We start from the raw sequence: 23,632 nt of genomic DNA, 5'->3' as shown, positions 1-23,632 counted from the left end.
TTTAAGTGTCCCTCCATAGTGTTCCCAAATGAACTAAAACAGCCAAATTCTTTAAAATTCAAATGCTTTTTCTCCTTTTCTTGGCAGGTGAAACAAATTCTAATCAAGTAAATGATAATAATAGTTATAGTAATAATTATAACATCAACAATAACACTAAAAGAAAAACAAAATCCTCCCTTGAAGCCATAAAAGAGAACAGTTTGACAAGTAGAAGACTTAATTAAATTCCAGAATAGTGAAATGATAATATTGAGAAAGCCAGCTCAATCAGTCAAACTGAAACAGCTAGGACTTATATGGATCTGAACTTTCCCAAGGTCCCTTCACTATCTGTTATGGGCTACAAATTCAAAATAAGAGGGTGCAAAACAGCCATCTAGCCCTCTGTAGAAAGCATGTAGAGTGATTTTTATCAAGCCTACATAAGCTTATCAAGTCTTACACAAGATGAGGATTCATACCAACTGCTCATGATCGATAGTCAATTCTTATTTTGTTTTACGTGGTTTAAGGGATTAAAAACCTTGGATTTCAGATTATTTGCCAGTAAATATAGTAGACTAATATTTTCGCGCAATAATTACTGAATTTATGACCTCATCCGTTGGATGAAAAACTGATAGAACATCAAATCCATGAAGATCACAGGGATCAATGACAGGGTAGAGGAATGCGCGAGCTCCATGCGCACTCCTGAGCAATAGAATAGCTCCGGGAGCCATGTGCTTAGCTAAGTGATCAATTGCTTGTACCTTTTCCTCCCTTTCCATGCCTACTAGTGCTGCCAAGAAGACAACTTCATATTCCTTTAAACCATTTGACACTTCCATAACATCTGCAGTGTGGAAAAACATTCTCTTTGACAAGTCAGGATCCGATGAAACCAAGTTGAGTGCTTTGGAATTTGCCAAAGGGTCAATATCATAGTTATGAAAGCATGTAGTCCTAAGGTGATAAGAGGCCAAGACTATTGAGGTGAGAGGGAGGGGACCAGAGCCCACAAATGCAACTTTTGTGGGTACTTGATTGCAATGCTTGATGAGCATGTCGAATTCTAACTGGCCAAGTTTGAGGTAATTGGAATAGTAAGGAAAGAGGCTGATATGGTTAAGTGGGTTGTCATGGGATGCAATGAAGGTAGAAAAATGGCTTTCTAAAAGTCCCTCAGCCTTCCCACAAAGTTTAATCAGCTTAGACCTGATTTCATGAACTCTTTTGCATAGCTTGGTAACATCTATAGGACATGGTGATGTACAAGTGAGTACAAGTTGAGTGAAGAGGGTGTTAACATGCTTTGAGGGATTGAGGTTTTCTAAGCTTGAAATTTCATCATAGAGCTCACAAACCTTTCCCACCAAAATCTCTTGTTGATAGTCCATGAAGATACTGAAAAAATTAAGTGTTCCTAAGGAAAAACTTAGTCCTCTCCAAGACACTCCCTCCATGATAATTTATAGGCCTGCCTTTCCTTGTAGATGGCTATTTTTTTGTTGCTAAGTTTGTAGATGTCCATTCATTACCATAATCATAATGTCCACTCATAGGATGGCACAATGTGATTAAAGAAATTTTTTCTTAGTAAAAAACTATGACCAACTACAAATTGGTCCAAGCCACAATGGAGAAGGGTCGCCAAGGAAAAGCTAAAAGTTGTCTTTAAGTCCAAGAACCTCGTAGGAGTTCTTCACAGCTTCAGCATTAGTAACTAAAGAAGCTTATTGAAAAGCCATTAACCTATGTTGGTCTTGTCAAAACAGGTCATTGGAGGTAGATTTGGATACATTTGTTTCAATGAAATGCTCTCTCAAATCGATAGCCATACAGTTGGAACAAGCACTACCCCCCTAAAATAAAACAAGAGAAGACAATTTTATGTTAAACATCTAGCGTGTAGCTTGTGATAAGGAGGTGAGTTTGTGTTTTAAATGGACTTGTACCACGAAATTTTCAATTTTGATCTTCTTGTTATACTAATCAAATAAGTTATTCGTTAGAGACTCTCTTATAAGGAAATTTCAGAATTATTATCTATAATTGATGATTTTGTTTTACGCTGGAGGTGAATTACATGGAATCCTAGGGGCAATTATCAGTTGAATACCTTAAAATTTGTGTTTATACCTGCCTCACAGTTGCATGAATTTCTTATAATTTTTTTTTTTACTCATTTTGCTCAAAAAATACAGCCTAAGACGCAACAAGAAATTTTCATAGGAAAGTTCTATAGTGGCCAAAAAGCCATGATAAAGTCATGACTGACGAGGCACCGTGAATATGAGTCATACTTTTTTGCTCACCATGAATATGAGTCATATTTATTCCCTCATATGACTTCCTACCACTGAACAAAGTGTATCGTACCATCGTGTCGCCATGCAATGGGAGGAAATGGGATAACATAACTTTACGTTATTTATTAGAGTCATTTAAACCACCATTCTTAAATCAATATCAAAGGTGGTGCTAGGCATCATATAGAGCAATTCACCATATTATCATCTACACATGTTGCAATATAAAATTCACTACAGTTAAGTGTCAGTAAAATTTAAACTTCTCTGTTAAAGCACTCCACATTAATCAACACAAAAGGCAACGCATTCATTCAATTTTATGAGTCTATTATGTCGACATTTCATGGCATCATAGTAGCCAGTTCCCTGCAACTTTAAAATACTGATTAATTTATGCTATTGCTCTCTGTATCTATGTTAATATTCTATTGATAATCTTTAAGGTGGCAAACCAGAACTCGTGCATCTGAATCTGATCATCATGGTTGAGTTAAGCTATTGGCTCCCAAGTCCTCATTCATGCTTTTTCCCCCTGAATATCTTATCAAGCTTCAGACACAGACATTGGTTTGCTGACTTGCTCTAGTAGTTCATGGAAAACGTTGCAACAAATTATTTACTAGTGTCACTAGATAGCAGTTGAAGTAACTGTCCTCCAAATCAGTATGGAGAAAAATTCTGTCCTTTAAATATTCAATGATACACATTATTGGTTGTTAAGAAAATGACAAAACTGCCAACCAACCTATAGGAACCATCCCAACGAAAAGTTGGCTACCAACAATTATGATGTGGTGATCACTAGGCATTTTTCTAAAAATTAATGGCCAGTTTGGATTGAGGGGAGGGAGGGAGGGAGGGGGAGTAGTCAAGTAGAGGGATCAATGCAAACTGACCATATGGGATCAATGCATTGTGCCAAAGGTTTTAAAAACCGGCTGGTGCAGCCTATGAACACCCTAATTTATATTCATAGTAGCTAGTTCCCTGCAACTTTAAAATACTGATTAATTTTTGCTATTGTTCTCTGTATCTATCTTTAATATTCTATCAATAATCTTTAAGGAAGCAAATCAGAACTCATGCATCTGATCATCATGGTTGAGTTAAGCTATTGGCTCCCCCAACTCCCCAATTAATGATTTTTGCCCTCTGAATATCTTACTAAAAGCTTCGGACACAGACATTGGTTTGCTCTAGTAGTGTGTGGCACAAAGTGTATCATACTATCGTATTGAAAAGTTGGCTACCAAGAGACGTGATGTGGCGATCACAAAGCAATTTTCCAAAAACTTAAGGGACTAATGCAGTGTGCCAAAGGTCCTAAAACCAGCTGGTGCAGCTTATGAACACTCTAATTTATATTCATCCTATCTCTCCACGGATAAACTAGCTTAACTTCTAGAATGGAAAAAAAGTCTAACATGATTTTCATGGAAAAGATTCAATAAAATAGCCCACAAAGACAAACACAATGATACACATTGTTTAGATTGAATACAAAATATCTCCGCACAAACTATTAACATGCCTATTAATAATTGATGAAAGAATACAGAGCATATTTATGATACTGTGTCATAACCAAAACCTAATGTTCCATTTAGCGTAGAAAATTACACTGTTTTTGCAGGCCATGTGGCTTGAGCTGACATAATAATTCCCAGTCACTCCAAACAACCCAAGTGCACTACCAAAGATTTCGATAACAAGAATCTTTACAAAAAGGGAGGAGTTTTGAGCATCAGACAAAGCGCAGCTGCTTCCAATGATTCCCACACATAACCTGTTGTCAAAAGAAGAATCTGCACAATTGTAAGAGCAAGGGAAAATTTTTTTTGAGTGTTAGTTAGGAGAACTCCATTGGAGGATCTAAGAGTAAAAGACGAGATTAGAACCCACAGACAAGGTTTAAAAAGCCCACAATAATCCCAGAGGCAAAGATCGCATATCCTGCTCTAAGAGACTAAGGTGCATAAATTTAAATCTGTGATTTTGTAACACTCTCTAACTTTGTTTGTAGAATAATTGCCACGATAAAACCATAAATTGCAACAGCTTCACAAAAGATAACACTGGGGAAAAAAAATTTGGAGCCATCCATACATAAGAGGTATAACAGGTTTGTACCCCCAAAATAAAAAGTAGCTGTACATTAGAAGTGCAACCAGAAAAAGTGCATTGTTGGATCTAATTCAAGGTATCATAAAAAGTATCTTCATTTTTTAATTTGCTGATAAATCAAGATATCAACAAAAGTATCAAGGTATGCAGATCATTTGCAGCCTGGTGTTAAAAATTGACATTGTGGGGATGGTTAGATCATAATATATGATACTTCAAAGCAGAAACCCAGTTACCAAAAAAAAAAAACACAAACTGGGGTTTCTCATTTCATCTATAGAGAGAAACAAAATTGCTTATACAGAAGCATATTTAGGGCGTTTATCTACTCCAACTAAAATAATGAGCTAGAGAAGTCTATATGCTAGCTTGTACATTTACTCTCTCTCTCTCTTTCTCACACACACACACACACACGCATACACATACAATCAAAGTTCATTATTACTCTGTCATGCATGTTGTCCCAATGCAATTAGTTGGTGAAAATGGAAATTGCTTTCTAGCATAGTTTGAAAGAATGCTAGAAGCCCCCCTCCAAATTAAAACATAAAGGCAAAAAATATTTGTATTCCTCTTTTCTGCTCTCTTTCCTTCTTCTCTTGTGGTAATGGCACCTGAGCACAATTAAATGTTCCCTTTTCCTTCTTCCATACAACCCTTAATCAAACTCTTCTCCTTACCAATCAGAACTCTAAAACCCTGGGGACTTTTTCTACCACAAAGTCATCAAACCAGCTTTTGATTCCTAAACAAAACTATATCTGTAATTTTCTAACTTCTTGTTTGCTTCAAGAAATAGTCTTGTTCTTTTTCCCAATCTTATCAAACTCTAATAAATTTGTAGCCCTAACCCTTTCTTCTAAAACCACAAATCCTAATGACTTTTTAAACCTATCATAAGCACGTGTAAAAAAGTTTACAAAATTTTTCCTATATCACTAAAGCAGTGAATACTAGGTTAACGAGTAAGTTCATGTTCTTCATAATACACAAATACAATACACATTTGCTAACAATTTCAATTCTAGCATGATAATCTAGGAAGCACTGATACTACAAATTAGTAGCCATATCCATATCTGATACATATCCAATCCAGTGGATACTTCTTTACTTTATTTATTATTTCTCTCCCTCTCTCTTAACCACAAACTCCCTATGAAACTAAGAGTTTCTTAAATAGTTTATTATTTAGACATATTTTATGTATCTAATCTTTATATATATAAATTGTTAAAACAAGTGGAAAAGGGATTTGAAACCTAGTTCTCCTCATAAGGGAGACCAAGTAATGCCAATAAAGTATAAGATTCTTCTTCTAAAAAAAAAGTACAAAATTCTTGGCATATGTTAAGCATCTCATCATTTCTCATTTATCTATGTTAATATTGGCAAAGTTATTAAATTCAAAATTTTCTATTAATTTAAGCTTTTGGGTCTTTGTGCGATGGCAAGTGTCTTCCACCAAAAGTGAGAAGTCGCAAATTCAAGTTTGGAAATCAACCTCTCCAAAAACAAATTGAGGATAAGGTTACCTACCATGACCTCTTTTGAATCATGCAAAAGTAAAAGTTTTATACATAGGATACAACTTATTTTTTTTAAGCTTTTGAGACAATTGAAAATTTATCATGGTATTAGAATAGGCCATCATGAGTTCAAACTTGTCTCTGCTCTACTCCACATGAGTAGGAGTCTTAGAATATTAGTTTAAGTGTTTAATTCAACCTTTCCTAACAACTTACACTTTTGGGATAGTCACTAATTTATCAATCTATTGAACTAAAAATTTACATAATATGCAGTAAAAAATTACTGATTTATATCTTATATAAAAAAATTACTGATTTATATCTAGATTAATTAAAATATTCAAGACAGAAATTTCGCAACTAAAGTGCGTTATCAAGTTCAAAATCAAATTTAACCAAAACCCAAAAGCTAAAATGATCATTAAAAAAAAAACAAAAACAAAAGCTAAAATAAACATATAATATAAACACTGAATTTGTTAAAAGTATTTAGATTTAAATTCATTATGGAAAAATATAAATTAAAAAAAAAAAAAGTAGTAGAAGAAGAGGCAATGGTACCTAATTAAATTCTTGGAACTTGGAAGTAATATGGGGAGCTTTGATTGCAGCACCGATCAAACTGCTTCCGGTTATATAAATGCCCCTAAGAATCCAACAAAATTACAATATTAGGCTTTTCAGAAACTTTAGAAAAAGATATTCTATAATAATTAAAAAAAAAAAGTTAAAAATAAAATATGATGATAGAAAAGAGAGCAAGAGGAGATACCCGGCGGCACCGAGGACAGATACGACAATGGCGACTGAAATTCTGACGGCGGCGAAGGTGAAGGGGAGACATCTTCACGAGCGCGTGGGTACACGCGCCGCTGTCCATTGATGCTGTTTCTGTGCCTGACTAAAATGGTAAATTAGCTGGTGATACTCATGGGCCTGATTTGGCGTAGGCAGGCCCAAATATTAAAGGGCTTCACTGTCGGCTCATCTCAGCCCGTTACAAAATATGTTAAAAGGAGAGGCAGAAGTTGTGATTAAAACAATATCACATTTAGGCTTTTAGTCCATACTTGAATTATAAGACTAATGCTCCGATACAATATTTTTTATGCCTTGAGAAGATTTTAATTTTGATTGCTGTATTTTAATTAACTCAATTAGTAAGATTTCTTTTCCACCTCTTTTGCTTGAAGTTGCAAAAAAATAAGAAACCAACGTTAAAAAGGAGAGGTAGATTGAAAAAGGACAACGTCCATGTGGCGATTGAATTTACTATGATATTTTTACTATTATGTATAAAGGAAATGGTATCCTAGCCTTCTAACAAATTATTCCTCTCTCTATCTGTTAGAGTAAGTTATGATTAAAGTACCTTATGATAGGGAACTGATTTAGCCTATCTTCGAGTCGTCCATACAGATCGTCCATGACCCACCTACCACTGTAAACACCCTCAGAAACTTGCCTACAATTACCTCGTCCAGGGAAGAAGAGTTATGGACGAGGTAAGCACCACCAGTGATGCACTCGTCCAGAGTGCCGACAGTCTCGTCTTGAAGGAATTTGCCCTTTAGACGAAACAGCCCCTGCGCGTGTGCCAAAGCACACTCAACTGAGGAACTCCAGGACGAGGGTATTACACTTAAGAAAATCTCCGAACAAGATGTGATGATCCCTTATCCCACGCATAACCGCCAGGTATCCGTTGTGAAACAAGAGCATAACTTCCAAACGGTTATGCAAGTTACGTTTGATTTCTACCTCTCCTTGAATCCAGGAGAAGTTCCAATTTTGATAACCGCCTATAAGAACACTATATAAAGGTTGTTTCAGACAAGGCCAAGGTATGTTGATTTTTACTCCAAAAAAGTTGGAACTCAGATAACATAGAGAGAAAAACTAATTTTGCCATCGGAGGGTTTTTGGCCGGCAACCCCGGTCGCCTTTGATTCGCTTTTCTTTCTTTTTCAGGCCGCGAAGAGAACCAGTAGTCCTTTGAAGTCCGAAGCATCTAGTCTACTGATCTTCTTTGCATCATCACCTTATATATGATATCAATTTTACAATGCACCGATTATAAATAATCATAATTTTCAAATTATAAAGTTTAGCTCTAAATAGGTTTAGAATTATCTTTTCTGACTCATTAAATGACAAATTATAAAGATCATCAATGTAGATTACTTAAATTAGTCACATATGAAATTGGAAAAAGATTGATGCAAAGAAACTATTTCCTTTACAAGTTAATTAAAAATTTGAATAATGCTAGAGATTCAAAATATTTTACAAAAAAATCTACAAAAATTTGAATAATGCTAGAGATTCAAAATATTTTACAAAAAAACCTACAAACTGCTGATGTGGTGAATAATTATTAATAAATAAATAAATAATATTAATAATAAATATAAATAAAAAAGTTAATAAAAAGTTGATCATATTAATATTTTATAAAAATATTATATAATAATTTGTGCGGATACAATTACTAAAAAAAATTACTCCGCACCAAAAATAAAAAATTGTCTACAAAGCAAATGATGGAAGCTGCTTACACGTGTACTTATGGGGGAAAATAAAAAGTCATTTTTGCTTGCGAGTCGGCAAGAGTCAAATTGGCATCAAATTGGCATCAAATCAACACAACACAACACGAGAGAGAGAGAGTGAGAGGAATGGAAGGGAAGAAGACGAGGGAAGAAGTGGAGAAGAGCGGGATGATAGGCACGTGGATGAGGAAGCACCGTCTGATTTACTCCGGAGCTACAAAGCACCCTTTCATCCTTAGCATTCGAGATGGGACCGTCGATCTCGAAGCCTTCAAAACATGGCTGGTTGGTATCACTTTTTCTTTTACTTATTATACCATTTTGTTCCTAATTTAAAAGACTACATGCCATTTTTCAGCTTTGCTGTTTAAGTTTGCGCTTTCGGTGGAAACCGCTATCTTAAACTACGGTTTAAACCATTCACGACACGGTTTTCTCATTTCTGTTATTAGTGATTGTTGTTGTTGTTTTTTTTTTTTTTTTAAATTTAAATTTAAATTAATTAAAAAGCTTTTCTCGTTTAACGGTTTAAGAAAAGAACCAACCGTTTGGTTTTGGTGGACAACTAGAATGCAATGATGCCTACTAGTGGTTCCAGTTGATTCTTAAATAAGAGATGCAGTTCAATTCTGACTGCACCAAAAACCAATTCGTTAAGAAACTAATTAAGAAATTAATTTACTGTATTGTTGACGTGGCATTAATGAACCAATCAAATTCATTGCTATATCTGCTAAAATTATTATTTTTAGCATTTTCCAATTTCTGTTCATTAGTTGTTAGGAAACTAACTATTTTAGCTAGTGGCTATATGTGTATGTACTGGAATATCATGTGAGTATAATAGATTAGTGTTGCTAGGAGATTCAGTTAGTTGTTACTGTTAGTTACATTGTTCAGTCAGTTACTGTTAAGCAGTAAGTGGTTAGTTTTGGGGGGAAAATATGGGATTGTATTATTTTTAAGCTGCTATGATGATCAATAAGAGGTATCCAAGAAATTAACCAAGTTTGTTCTCTCTATCCTTCTCTAACTCTCTATCTTTCTCTCAAGGTAGTTACCCTTGAAGTAACTGTCATTCCCTTCTATTCCCATTCTTCCTTTCTTCCATTTTCTGAATTGCCAAGCACTTAATAGTAGTTCGTGCTAAAGACTGATTTAAATTCTTCTTCTTTTTTTGTCTTTTTTAAATTGATGTTAGGTACTTCAAATTTTTACAAAAGTCTTACGCACTAATGCATTATTTATTTATGTTATTAATAGTAGCGACAATCATATTCATGTTCACACTTATTTTGAAAGCATTTAGCTTCTTTTTTTAATTTGTAGTACATTTGGAATTTCCCCTTTTTCTTTTGGTAGGGACAAGATTAAAAATTTGCAATACATTTATCAATTTTTCTAATTTGTAGTACATTCAACATTTCTTTTTTGCAGGGACAGGATTACATATTTGTTAGAGCCTTTGCCCCATTTGTGGCAAGTGTGTTGATAAAGGCATGGAAGGAGTCAGATGATAGTAGTGATATGGAAGTCATATTGAGCGGCATGGCTTCTCTAAATGATGAGATTGCGTGGTTTAAGAGCGAAGCCGCCAAGTGGGGTGTTCAACTATCTGAAGTTGTCCCTCAAAAGGCAAATCAAGATTATTGCCGGTATCATATCGTCTCTGATACTAGTATGACAAATAAATTTTAATTTCCTCCATTACATTTGTTGCGATTGATGCTAGGGGTATTACAAGTTTTAATACATAAACCTTAAAAATTGGCGTGTCACTTTTAAGCACAAAACATAATGAAAATTGAGAAATATTTTTATTATGTTGTTGATGTGACATCACTCGCATTAATTATCATGTAAGGTTGTAAGCCATTTATGGTATAATTGGTAGTAGCCTTAACATTTTTCTATTGGTTATTGGATTATGAACTCTTTTATTGATGTAAATTGTAAAGTTATAATTTACAACTATTTTGTGTTAGCTTTAATTCCATGTCAAATTTGATTGAAATTTCTTCAATCATATTCTCCTGTATTTAAGTGGGTTTTTAATTGTAAGGAATGAGTGCGAGAGAGTGTGAAGACTCAAGTTTAAAAGGGTAAACAAGTGGATTTCGCAAGTGCCTAGAAGCTTAGCCGCGAAAGAGTCACGTGTAGAGCACATGACTGAAAGATGAAGAGTCATGCCAGTCTAGAGGTTTTCGCGAATGTTTGCGAGAAAGGCCATCCCGCGAAGTACTCGCTAAACTCTCTGTTTGGCAAAAAGTTATGTTTTGCTTTACCAAGTCTTTATCCACACTATATATACCCTTATTACCCACAAATTGTAAGGAGTGATTTTCAAAGAGAAAACCCTAAAAAATACACTTGAGAATTAGAGATTGTTATACCTACAATCATCTACACATTTTCTTGTGGTTTTCCTCAACTTCTACCTCTCCATCTCCATATCCTTGAGAGGTTGATAGCTCAAACACTTACCATACCCATTTTGAGTGTCAAGTGAGGTTTTGGTGCTATTGGGAAGTATTGGAATGAGTCATTCATTGGCTGATGCAATCAGCTGAATTGCGGGATCCGGAAAGCTAGAGAAGATAAGGTTCCGAGAAGCCAGTTGGTAGCAGGAGCTTGGAGAGCTTAAGTACATTGGGTAGACTAGGCTTGGAGGGTTTTTTGTTATTCATGTACAATAACTTTATTCTCTAGTGGATCAATTTCGACTTGGAAGGTTGCGGAGAAGTTTTTCGCCGAGTTCTTCGATTTCCTCTTCGATAACATGTTTCGGTGTTATCTTGTATTTGCATCTCTCTTCCCTACTCTTTAAACTTTTCTTTTATTTTTGATAATGCATGAATATGACTTAGGGTAGTGTTATCAGTTGTTTGCGCTTATTTACTCTTATTTTGCACTTAGCTTAAGTTAGAGTAAAAACAATATAGTCGTAATTTTTAATTGGAGATCTGAACAAGCTCTTGTATTTTCACACAAATCCGAGCTTTCATAAATGAATATACCTGAAGGGCTTGAAAAACAAATGAAGTTTGATCCAGCTGAACTACTCTCTAATGTTTGTAGTTCGGGGTTAAAAATTCCAGAGCCTATTTGAGTTGTGTCCATGGTTGTTCCAGTGTTCCATGTTATGTAGCATGTCCGGGCCTGAATAGTAGCCTTATCTTATTAGCCATAGACATGAGTCTTTCAGATTGCCTAAGGTGGAGCTGATCCTCCTAGTTAAGGTCTATTATGTTAGATGTTATCTCTATTTTAGATTATACTTATTATAGTCAAACGCATTTCTACAAGTTCCCTCAAGTATTTTTGTTCTTCACTTCGAACAACTGTTGAGATGAATCTAGAAGATGCTAGTACAACTTCGTTTCTGCATAAAGATGCTTTTTTTTTTTTAATTTTTAATTTATCTTATTTTTAAATCTAAATCATCAACTTGTTTTTCTTTGCATCAAAGATGACATCTTAATTGGCCTTGAAAGGCCATTCCTTAGAAAATTAAGCATTCTTTGGATTCTGTTTCCAGGTTCAGTATATAATTCATTTATTGTAGTTATAATTTAACTGTTACATGGTGTGCTTACAGATTTCTGGAGAGTCTGATGAGCCCAGATGTTGAATATACTGTGGCTATCACAGCCTTTTGGGCCATTGAAGCTGTTTATCAAGGAAGCTTTGCCCTCTGCCTGGAGGATGGCTCCAAGACCCCTGCTGAGCTAACGGAGACTTGCCGAAGATGGGGTAATGATGGTTTCGGTCAGTATTGTAATTCTCTTCAGAAAATTGCTAATAGGCGTCTAGGGAAGACACCTGATGATGTGCTCACGAAAGCTGAAGTAACTTTACTACGTGTTTTGGAACATGAAGTTGAATTTTGGAACATGAGCCATGGGTCGGCTTGATCAGCCTATACTTCCGAAACCTCACATTATGTAGTGAGCTGGTGGACTATATTGCACTGAATTAGAGTATAAAATGCTAAGAAAATATAGTATGGTATAGCATTTCCTCAATCTTTGCTCTTTAGGATCTATCAAAACATGTATATTTGGGTCCTTCCTCAGCTTTTCCGTTTTGCCTCATCACCTTGGTGTGGAATGGAACATAGGCAGTAGTTAGTATGTACTGAATATATGCATACTTATAATTAATCTGGTAGTTTATGGACAAGCAGCGAGTGTGAAGTTATGCTTTAAATGTAGCATTATGTGCTCTTAGTTTTATAAGTTTATGAAGAGGACTTTAAAACCTGCTCCTGTAAAGTTGCATTTTACTGGAGAGATACCAGTGCTACCAATATGTATGGTCAAGTGATTAGGGTGTGCATTTAACCCATGACTCAACCCAATGACTCAGGTCGATTTTTCATTGGTTAATGGGTTGTGTTTTAATTATCTATACTACTAATAACATGATTCTATGTTTGGGTTTCATCATTTTGCATGCTAAAATATCCTCACACAAATTCTTAAACTCTCTAAAATACCTCTATCCTCTAGTTAAATAATTTTAAATTTAAAAACACAAATTGGTTAAGAGTAATTTACTAATTTTTAAAAAGTTCCTAAGTTTTAGGCCTTTTTCTTTCTCTTACTCTAAATTACCATATTTTAAATTCAAAATTTCAAACTTTTATCAACTCACCCGCAAAGAAAAATCCTAAGAAATTCTTAGGAATGGCAACGGGTCGGGTTCGGGCCGAGTTTTTACATACCCGGACCCGACCCGCGGGCCAAGACCCGAAACCCGGACCCGGCCCGAATAATAATCGGGTTTTTTTCTCGGGGTCCAGACCCGCCCTGCCGGGCCCCGCGGGTCCCGCGGGCCTCGTTTAACTTATTGGGCCTAAATTTAGCCCAACCAAAAAAAAAAAAATTTTTTGAAGCCCATTAAATTTTTTTCCCTAAATTCAAGCTCATTCAAGTCATTTAACATGGCCCAAATGCCAAGATTTGCCCTGTTATATGGTAGCCAAATCATTTACCTCCATTTATATCATTATATGGCACCCAAAATCATCTTATATGGCAATAAATTACTTAAAAAGCTACAAAATAAATCTCACAAGTCTAAGAAATTACAAAATGTCTTATCCTCCACAAATCAACATATTAAAAAGACTAAGAAATTGCAAATGGTTTAGAATAATTACAAACCAACAAATTAATCTAACAAGTCTAAGAAATTAAAACGGCTACTAAATTATTACAAAATGTTTAATCGTCCACAACTGTGACACAACTCCCATCCTCTTCATTAGGCTCCCCATCATCAAGAATTGTTTGAAGATCACAATCACCGGACATAGTTGAAGAACCTACAACAACAATGAATTAAAAAATGGAATAAACTTCACAGCAACAAATTATACACAAATAGGGTAAACGAAAAAGAAGAAAACACAACGCAGAATATTCACAGCAACATTTCGCCGACTTTGACTACTTCCAATCCAGCATTCAACAATTCAAATAACATCGAAAAATTAAATAAAATAAATAATAATAATAATAATAACTCAATCTACCTCACAATTTTTGATTCTTCAACCAAAAAAAATTTTAAAAATCAGCAAATCATAGAGATGAGCGCACAAAAAACCTGTTTGTACAACAATGAGCGTGGTTTGTTTTTGTGTGTACAACAGCAATGAAAATGAAATCAAAATTCCAACTATCAATTGTAAAGTTTGCTACAGAATCACCCAAGTCTATGGACTCACACACTCACCATACAGAACTCACACACTCTTGTTTTCACATATTACCCTCTTTTTCCCTTCCATTTAAAGGTCCCCAATATTCATTCTCAGAAACTCAGAAAAGCTACAGATTTTAAAGAGAGAGAGAAGGAGTAAAGAAATGAAGAGAAAGAGAGGAAGAGAAATCAGATCGAGATGGAAATGAAGGCACGTACCTAATCAGATCGAGATGGAAATGAACGGATCTGAGAGAGAGAGAGAGAGGCCGCGAGGCGAGATGGCTGCGGGTTGAGGCGAGATGGCTGCGGGCTGAGGGCAGGGCTGGCTGAGGCAGGGCTGTGCTGAGGCAAGAGGCGAGAGGGCTGAGGGTGGCTGGGTGAGAGAGGCGGCTGTGTGTGTGGAGTGAGTAGAGAGTAGAGAGTTAGGGTTACAACTTACAAAATCAGAAAATATATATATATAAGGGGGTAATTTAGTATACCGGGTATTTAACCGGGTATTTATCCGGGTTGGGTTTCGGGCCGAGTTTGGATTTTTTTGATAAAACCCGGACCCGACCCAGACCCGCTTCGGGTTTTTTTTTAAAACTCATACCCGACCCTATTCTTTATCGGACCGGGTAAAACCCGGCCCATTAGGGTCGGGTTAGATCGGGTATCCGCGGGTCGGATTTAAATTGCCATCCCTACTAAGAATTAGGATATTATACACTATACCCAAAATAAATAAATAAAAATTAAAAAGAGCCTCATCACACAAAAATTCTTAAACTCTCTAAAAAAACCCTTATCTTTAAGTTAAATAATTTTAAATTAAAAAACACAAATTGGTTAAAAGAGTAATTTACTATTTTTTTAAAAAAATTCCTAAGTTTTAGGCAATTTTCTTTCTCAGAATTACCGCTTTTTATTTTAAATTCAAATTTTCAAACTTTTATCAACTCACACTTAAATATAGATCCTAAAAATTAAGACATTATCTCTATCTCACCGATACTAAACCCAAAATAATCAAAATTACCACTTTTTATTTTAAATTCAAAATTTCAAACTTTTATCAACTCATACGTAAACAAAAATCCTAAAAATTAGGACACCTTTTCTATCTCATTAATACTAAACCCAAAATTAAAAAGTGCCTTATCGCACGCATTTTTTTTTTCTCTTTTCCAATTTGAATTACTATTTTTTATTTTTAAAATTTCAAACTTTTATCAAGTCACATGTAAATAAAGATTTCTTAGAACATTATCTCTATCTCACTTTTAAACATTATCTCTATCTCACTTTTAAACATTATGATACTAAACCTAAAATAAAAAAATAAAAAAGAGTCTCATCACACATGTGTGATGAAGTGACTTTAACTTAAGTAATTTGATCTAACCTACATAATTAATAATTTAATTTAAGAAAATCACATTTCAATAATTTAATTTAAGAAAAACACATTTTAAATCCTTGACTATTAATTGTTACTTTTTAAAAACTTATGGTTTAATTTATTACTTCTGAAATTATAGGTTTAATTTATTATTTTTTAAAAACCTTATTACTTAATTTGTTACTTAGGTCTAATTTACACTCATAAAATAAAATAAAATATATGAATGTTAAATTTATTAGTTTAATATATTTTAGATTGTGGGATTCAGTTTAATTTTGTTAATTTTATATATTGGTTTTTGAGACTTAATTAGTTTGAAATTAAAATATTAGTCCCACTTGTATAAATGGTAATTGTTTATTGAATAATTGTTGTAAATAGTTGGTTTGGATGATACCTCAAACTCAACCCAATCAATGCATGCCCATATACAGTTGTGTTATGGGTCATGTTGGCTGAGGCCGTATATCCTGCACCCGGCATATATGCCGGGTGTCTCACACAGGGGCGGGCCCCACACACTGTGGGGCCCGCCCCTGTGTCTCACACCCGGCATATATGCCGGGTACAAGATATAAAAATTGCATGTTGGCTATTGTCAATTGAAAAACCTGTTTGACAACTCGTTTGTGGTTTGGGTAATAGAGGTTGTCAATTGAAAAACCCATTTGAAATTCAATTAAGAAGGCATAGCAGGAAATATAACAGAGAATTAATCGGATTTGTTTGAACTAGAATTATTTTTAAACACGCCCATAAGACCCTTTAATAGGAGAAATTAGGCCTGTCCACACATATCTGGTGACCCGACCCAACCGGAGACCCGATCGAAAACCGATCGACCCGACTTACTCCGATGGTCGGCGACGAATTTTCTCCACTAGAAACTGACGTCAGCGGGTCGGTTTCGGTTTTCTCCCCCAAAAACCCGAAAAACCCGAACCGACCGACGAAAACTCATAATCCGGCGAAAAACCCAGATTCCGACGAAAAAAAAAACCCAGATTTCAGCGAAAAACCTTGATTCAGGCGCTATTTCACGTAGATCCGACGATATTTTGACCAGATCTATTGAAATCTCATCGAATCAGGTGAGATTACCGCCGGATCTAGCGAAATCTCATAGATTCCGATGAGATTTTCGCCGGATCTGGGTTTTTCTCACCTTTTCTCGCGATTTTCTCACCGTTTTCTCAGATCTTTGACACCGACCGAGACCCATCCGTCACCCGTTGAAGTCTAATCCGCCCGACCCGTTTACTCCGGCGGTCGACGGCGGGTGAGTTTTTCCAAAATCCGATTACATCGAGTCGGTTCCGGGTTGGGCACAAACCCGACCCGTGGACAGCCCTAGGAGAAATAACCTATTTATGATTACCAACTAAAGACACTATTAACCTTGGCTTTTGAGTAGAGTTTGTAGTGTGCCTGTGTAGAGTTTGTACTATGCCTTTTGATGCGGAAGACGGAAGAAGATTATTATTTAGTATTATTTATGTTTGCAAGTCAATTGTATTTTTATGTTTTAGGTCATAATAGTTTATTAGGCTATTAGTATTTTAATTTGGAAGCAAGATTATTTTAGTAATAAAGTAATTATGGTTTTCTAGCTAATTAGAACTAGGGTTTAGCAATCCTTTATAAGCAACCTATTGTACTCCTTGAGGAGATAGTTGATATTTTGATGAATGAAAAAAATGGTCATTTAGTTTCTCTTTGATTTGGTGTTGACTCTAGATCTACCATAGGTGCTGACTCCTAGTCGTTCCCCCGCTTGGTGCTGACTCCAAGCCAGACTTAGATGCTAACTCCTAAGTCATATCCTTTATTTTATTATTGTTTTAATTTCATTCTAGTTGTCCTGCCTCACCTTCGTGTTAAGAAATTCAATTAAGAAGGCAATTCAATTTAGATTACAGAGAATTTAATAGAGAAGTAATCGGATTTGTTTGAACTAGAATTATTTTCAAACATGCCCATAAGACCTTTAAAAATGAGAAATAACTTATCTACGATTACCAACAAAAGACACTACCAACCTTGGCTCTTTAGTAGAGTTTGTAGTATACCTTTATATTAAAAGTTAAAACTGTTTTTCATTCCCGTGTGCTTATTTCTAGAAAACAAAAAACAATAAACAGAAAACAACCATGACATGGCCCTTTCTTGTGTGTTTGTTTCTAGAAAAACAAAAAGGAAAAAAAAAAACAAAAACAAACAAACAAACTAATGACACTACCAAATGGAATTAAAATACTAAAATCAGACACTATAAACCACCAACTTATAAACATTCCAACAGATTTTATCCACATGAATACAAATACACATGTCAACCAATCCTATTCCACAGAGAGATCAAATTTCTGACTAAACTAAAGCCTAAGTATTCCTGCAGATGCTAGGACAGGCCCAAAATTTTGATTGGGACTAGGGACATGCCAAGGATTAAACATTGGCTCTGCTGGAGTACTCTCAGGTTTATTGTATGAGATCCCAAGATTTTTCATCAACAAATGCAAGCTATTCAAATACTGAGCCAATCTCAATTTTTCAGTCCTCATCAGAACATTGTTCTCTGACTCCAATGCATGCCATTCTCTCTCTGATTGCTCTAACTTCTTCTCTTTCTCCTCTATGTCCTTCAACAGCCAGCCCTTTTCCAAGGCCAAATCCTCCAGCTTCCTTTGCTTCTTTACCCGTGACCGCTTCGCGGATTCTCTGTTTGATTGCAATCTCTTCCTTCTCTTCTCGTCCAAGAATGCACGTATTGCATCAGCTTCAGACACTAAACTCACTGCCTGAATCGATTGCATTTGTTTCCCCTCTGATGGATTCATAGGTTTAGTTAAAGACAAAGTGAGTGAAAGTTCAACATAAAACGTATATAACCAACAAAATAAAATTACTGACACTGAATGCAAGAGAAGGATATAAATAACGTAGTTCATATATGCTTCACACATCACAACTCAAGGGAAGGTTGTTCACTTGTTCTAGCGAGTCAGATTCGCTTAGACCAAAGAAAATTTGACCTACACAATGCTAAGAAAGTACGAACGTGATATTCAACCTTAAAAAAGTAAGGGAGCAAGAACTTGGATCTCAAGGAAGAGTTCTAGAAACCTAAAACATAGGAACAAAGGGAATATATAGTAAACAAGGATGTCTTATCCTGTCAGTATTATGATTTTTAATTGGATTAGTATTAAATAAATAAATAAAATTTTTAAAAAAAATTGTAATCTTTCCGGGTCGGTGCAGTAAAAGATTAGTTTTTGACAGCTAATTGTAGACTTTTCTTTAAGTAATTTTTGGCTAATATGTAGTATAAAGTATAAACCAAAATATTCTATCTCATATTCTTCTCAAAATAAAAATAAATAAAACTTCTACTATTTCCAACAGAAGATGTGAAAACTTGTAAGTTGTAATGATCCTATTTGAAGGGTATATAGCCGTGTTGGACAGCAATTAATTTGACATTAGCTTTAAACTTAGAATGATTGCCACCTCATTTTGACTTTTGATACAAAAATTATTACATACACCCGGTATACTAGACTTTGGTTGTATGAGATTTACTTCTATGCGAAAGGAATGAGTAATAGCATGGTACATAATTCAAGTTTTAAGAGGTAATGTATCTAGGGCGAGAGAGATGCTAAGTTCATAATAAAAATTCATAACAATTTCACAATAATATACAATTTGTTTAACACCACACATGGTCATTAAAAAAAAATTAATTGTAAATTTTGGTATAACAATTTCACTACAATTTGTCTAACACCTCACACGTGATCATTAAAAAAAAAATTAATTAATTGTAATTTCTGTTTGACAAATTAGATGCCGTGAAATTGTTGTAGATTTTTATTGAAAGAACAAATATTTTAACTCTCAACACCACACAATATATAGAAACAAATTGATTGGGTTTGTTGGTATTAATTAAAATTTTCCCAGTTTATTAAGAACAAGACAAGTGGTGCAATAGGAAGCCTACAATTGTAAGGATATAATTTTTCTTTTATTTGAGATAGAAATCCTACTCTAATATAACCTAACTATATGTATGTGGGTTCCAAATAGTTTAACTGGGAAAGTCTCTGATGGTTGTATAAGAGATCTAGGGTTCGATCCCTACCTGCACCAAAAACTGATTGGTGTCTTGGTCTGATGATAAAGAGCTATCATCAGGAGTAGACGACATAGGTTGAACTCTCTCAAAAAAAAAAAAAAAAAGACTTGAACCATGTCCCCTATCCTCCCCACCCAACAATAACTTAAACTTGTAAAGTGACCATCATGCCAAAAGTACACAATGATTATTAGATTTTGAAATCTACAAATTAAAATTCAAAATATAAAATACTTTAGGGCCTATTTGGTAAGGGGGTTTAAATATAATTTTTTGTTTTGCAAACCATAAATGGTAGTCCCACACTTGAATATATTTTTTGACGGATATTCTCTAAATACAGTTTTCAAAAAATTGTATCCTATTTTCCTTATTTAAAACATGATTTTGAAAACTGCTGAAAGGATGTTTTCAAGATACAAAAACTGTTTTTAATGACATAGTTGTAAATAAATCGAAAACAATTGATTGCACAGATTTGTCTAAACTCTTCTATCTCCTAAATTAAGGAACTTATCTTTATCTCCAAAAAAAATTATCACTTCAAATTTGAAACTTATCATTATATATTAAAAAAAAGTATATAATCTCTATTTCTTTATCATTATCCCCCCAAAAAAGTAATTTACAAAGTCTACAGGTTACTTTTTGTAAACTTTTTTTTTAATCTCAAAAATAAAAATGGTCTCCCAAATATTTTTTTTTTCAGTATTTTGAAAATTGCTCTTAAAAGTGGGAGTCAAACACGTATAAAGTAAAATTTATCATTTGAAAACCAGTTTCAATTTCAATTTTTTGGAAATTGTTTTCATAATATTTTGAAAACAAAAACAAAAATCCTCCTACCAAACAAACCCTTAATATCCAAAAATTACATAAATTCAAGGGCATATTTGGTAAAAGAATTGAAATACAATTTTTTTTTTTGTAAACCATAAAATGGTGGGTCGTACACTTAAATCTATTGTTTGACAAATGTTTTCTAAATACAGTTTTCAGAAAAATTATTTCCTATTTTCCCTATTGAAAACAAGAATTTTCTTATAGTAGGATTTTGAAAAAAACTAAAATGATGTTTTCCAGATACAGAAAATGTTTTTAATGGCATAATTATAAATAAATTGAAAATAGTGAACACCACAGATTTTTCCAAATTCTTCTATCACTTAAATTAAGGAGCTTATATTTATTACACAAAAAAATTCTCACATTTCAAATTTGAAACTTATCAATTATCATTAAAAAAAACAATAATGAGAGAGAGAGAGAGAGAGAGAGAGAGAGAGAGAGAGAGAATGGTTCATAGTTCTATTCCCTCACTTCAATTTTGAAACTTATCATTGCAAAAAAAAAAAAAAGTAATTTACTTTTTGTAATTTTTTTATAAAAAAATCTCAAAGTAGAAATGGTCTTCCATTTTTTTTTCCAGTATTTTGAAAATTATTCATAAAAGTGGGAGCCAAATACATATAATGTAGAAATTATTCTCTGAAAACTAGTTTTACTTTCAATTTTTTGAAACAAAATTCCTCCTACCAAACATGTCCTAAGCAAGCTTCCAAACACTTTCTCAACTACTCCATTTTCACAACCAAATATCAAACCCCAAATTTCAAACACCCATTTTCATTATCCTAGTGAAAGTAAATCATTTTTAGTACCACACAAAGAGAATGTGATAAAACAAAGAAAAATTGGCTTAAAAAACTTCCATTTATCAAGATTTAATTGCCTTTCTTTAGGTTTACACACACACACGCTCGCGCGCGCACACGCGCACACACACACACACATATAAACACTCTTAACTCATTGTTGACTTTTACTTTTATTGTCATGTCTCATATCGATACCGCACTAAATATTAGTAAAAAAACTAAAAAGAAACCTATAAATTATGAGTTCTAAAACATAATATTAAAAACCAACTAATCTCTTCAATAATTAATTAGAAAGTTTCTTTCTTTTTTTCTTTAGTTCTAAACAAAATACATTTATGGATTTCTCACTCCAAAATCTCAAACACCCAAAAACTCAAAGCCAATTAGAGCATTTACAACCCAAAACATATGACCTTAACATCAAAACCATAAGTCGTCGTCACAAGGTAAAAAACACAAGCTCTCTTCCCTGGTCATAGTCAACTCATATAAGTTAAGGTAAGATGAGATGATAATGTTGGAGTTAGGAAGTTGTCATTAAAGGGTTGCAAGTAAATGACATTGTTCTTAGCCTTTTTTTTTTTTGTTGAGAAAGACATTGTTCTTAGCCTAAGTGTATTTCAGATGAAATGACATGAAGGGTTGTGAACATGTGTATGTAAAGGAGTAGAAGTGCAAGAGGTGAAAAGGGTAAAGGAAAATACCAAGTGTTTTGCATATGTGAAAGAGAAAATGTCTTGGAACATTGAACTAAATGAAACAAAGAGTTCTTATTTTTTAATTGGAAAAGTCTTGAAACATTAAACCAAATGAAACATATAATCTTACATAGAATCCTTATTCTTTAATTGGAAAGGTCTTAAACATTGAATCAAAGAAACCAAAAACCACTATTTTTTTAATTAGTTCTTATCTTTGATAAATTCCCTTTTCAAAGAGTGTGCCACATGGTATAACCGCATACTTTACAATCGTCATATATAAAACTACAATTAGTACTTTTGCTTGGGATCAACTACCTATTTCTATTGCGTGACATTAAAGCCTTAATAAAAGTTTTGAATTTGATTGTGTATTGGATATTTGGCTTGATTACATCACATTTGATTTTTTTTTTTTTTACATATTCGGGAGAAAGAATTTGACTTTGATGTAAACTTTATTTTTCCCTTTCTTTTTTACTTTTAATTGTAATTTTGTTGAGTTTTATTAACTTTTTTAGATATGTTTTTCGGTGTTTTGGATTGTAGGATAGAAAAACGTAGGTTTGAGAAATTTTGCTTAAAACTAAAAGAATAATTTCCAAATTATATATACTTTTTAATGGTACACAAAATGTTATAAATAACTTTTATTAAAAAAAATATTTTTGCTAACTTAACTTTTGAATTTCCGAGAAAATTTATATTATTTTCATTTTAGTACAATAGAAATTATATATATTACATTTTTTATTATTTCTATAATAAATAAAAATATTTTTTAGGAAATACATTACTCTTTATTAAACTTTTTTTTTGTTTTTGAGAAAAACTCTTTATTAAACTAGTCCAAATAACCAAAAAATAAATTTAATGAGAACATACAAATGAAAAAGATTATGAGAGAGAGAGCTTTATTTTTTTCTTCCTCATCCTCTTCATTATATCCTATTATTGGTGTAGAAAGTAGAGAGCACCGGGTGTAGAAAGTAGAAACCAACTGAATAAAGTTTAAACTTTAAAGTGTCAATAAACATGGTTGGTAGATTGGTTAATTCGTAGAGGAGATTTCACCAAAGAAGGAAAATATGAAGGAAAAATATACACTACAAAAAAATCGTCCTGCACCAGCTTTTTTTTCCCGACGCTTTTCGAAACCGCTTGTATAAAACACCCTATTACGGTAGCTCAAAACTGGTGCTTCATAAATCACTGCAATAGGAGGCCTATAGCGGCGATTTCCAAAACCGCTGATACAGGAGGCCCTATTGCAGCGTTTTATAACTACCTCTATAGGTTAGATTTATCGATTTTTTTTTTTAAATTACTTTCTTTTTTGAAAAAAGTCTATCCCGGCACTTTAAAAGCGCTAGAATAGGGATAACCTATCCCAGCACTCTATAGGAATAGGGATAACCTATCCCAGCGCTCTATAAGCACTGGAATAGGGTTAACCATTCCCTTATAGGGAGACCTATCCCTATGCTTTTGAAAGTGTTGGAATAGGGATAACCTATCC

At 33.9% G+C, this 23,632-nt stretch overlaps 3 protein-coding genes and 1 pseudogene across 3 annotated transcripts; 1 reads left to right on the top strand and 3 right to left on the bottom strand.

The window, feature by feature from the left end:
• Positions 1-563: 563 nt before the first annotated feature.
• Positions 564-1,382, bottom strand: LOC142623160 (nicotianamine synthase-like). Its single transcript, XM_075796562.1, has one exon. It carries the CDS (start codon positions 1,380-1,382, stop codon positions 564-566), a length of 819 nt encoding a protein of 272 aa, XP_075652677.1.
• Positions 1,383-3,913: 2,531 nt separating this feature from the next.
• LOC142624897 (V-type proton ATPase subunit c''2-like) lies at positions 3,914-7,384 on the bottom strand (annotated as a pseudogene).
• A 1,188-nt stretch (positions 7,385-8,572) lies between these two features.
• On the top strand, positions 8,573-12,776 carry LOC142623677 (putative bifunctional TENA-E protein). The gene is made up of 3 exons (XM_075797120.1): positions 8,573-8,793; positions 9,946-10,163; positions 12,107-12,776. The coding sequence occupies exons 1-3, from the start codon at positions 8,635-8,637 to the stop codon at positions 12,420-12,422; spliced, it is 693 nt and encodes a 230-aa protein (XP_075653235.1). The 5' UTR covers positions 8,573-8,634; the 3' UTR covers positions 12,423-12,776.
• A 5,206-nt stretch (positions 12,777-17,982) lies between these two features.
• On the bottom strand, positions 17,983-18,447 carry LOC142624896 (bZIP transcription factor 53-like). Its single transcript, XM_075798627.1, has one exon. It carries the CDS (start codon positions 18,445-18,447, stop codon positions 17,983-17,985), a length of 465 nt encoding a protein of 154 aa, XP_075654742.1.
• Positions 18,448-23,632: the final 5,185 nt, after the last annotated feature.

The sequence above is a fragment of the Castanea sativa genome, chromosome 2 (genome assembly GCF_040712315.1).
Source record: "Castanea sativa cultivar Marrone di Chiusa Pesio chromosome 2, ASM4071231v1".
Taxonomy (NCBI): domain Eukaryota; kingdom Viridiplantae; phylum Streptophyta; class Magnoliopsida; order Fagales; family Fagaceae; genus Castanea; species Castanea sativa.
The sequence above is the reverse complement of the archived record's forward strand: the minus strand, read 5'-3'. Positions and strand labels throughout refer to the sequence as shown.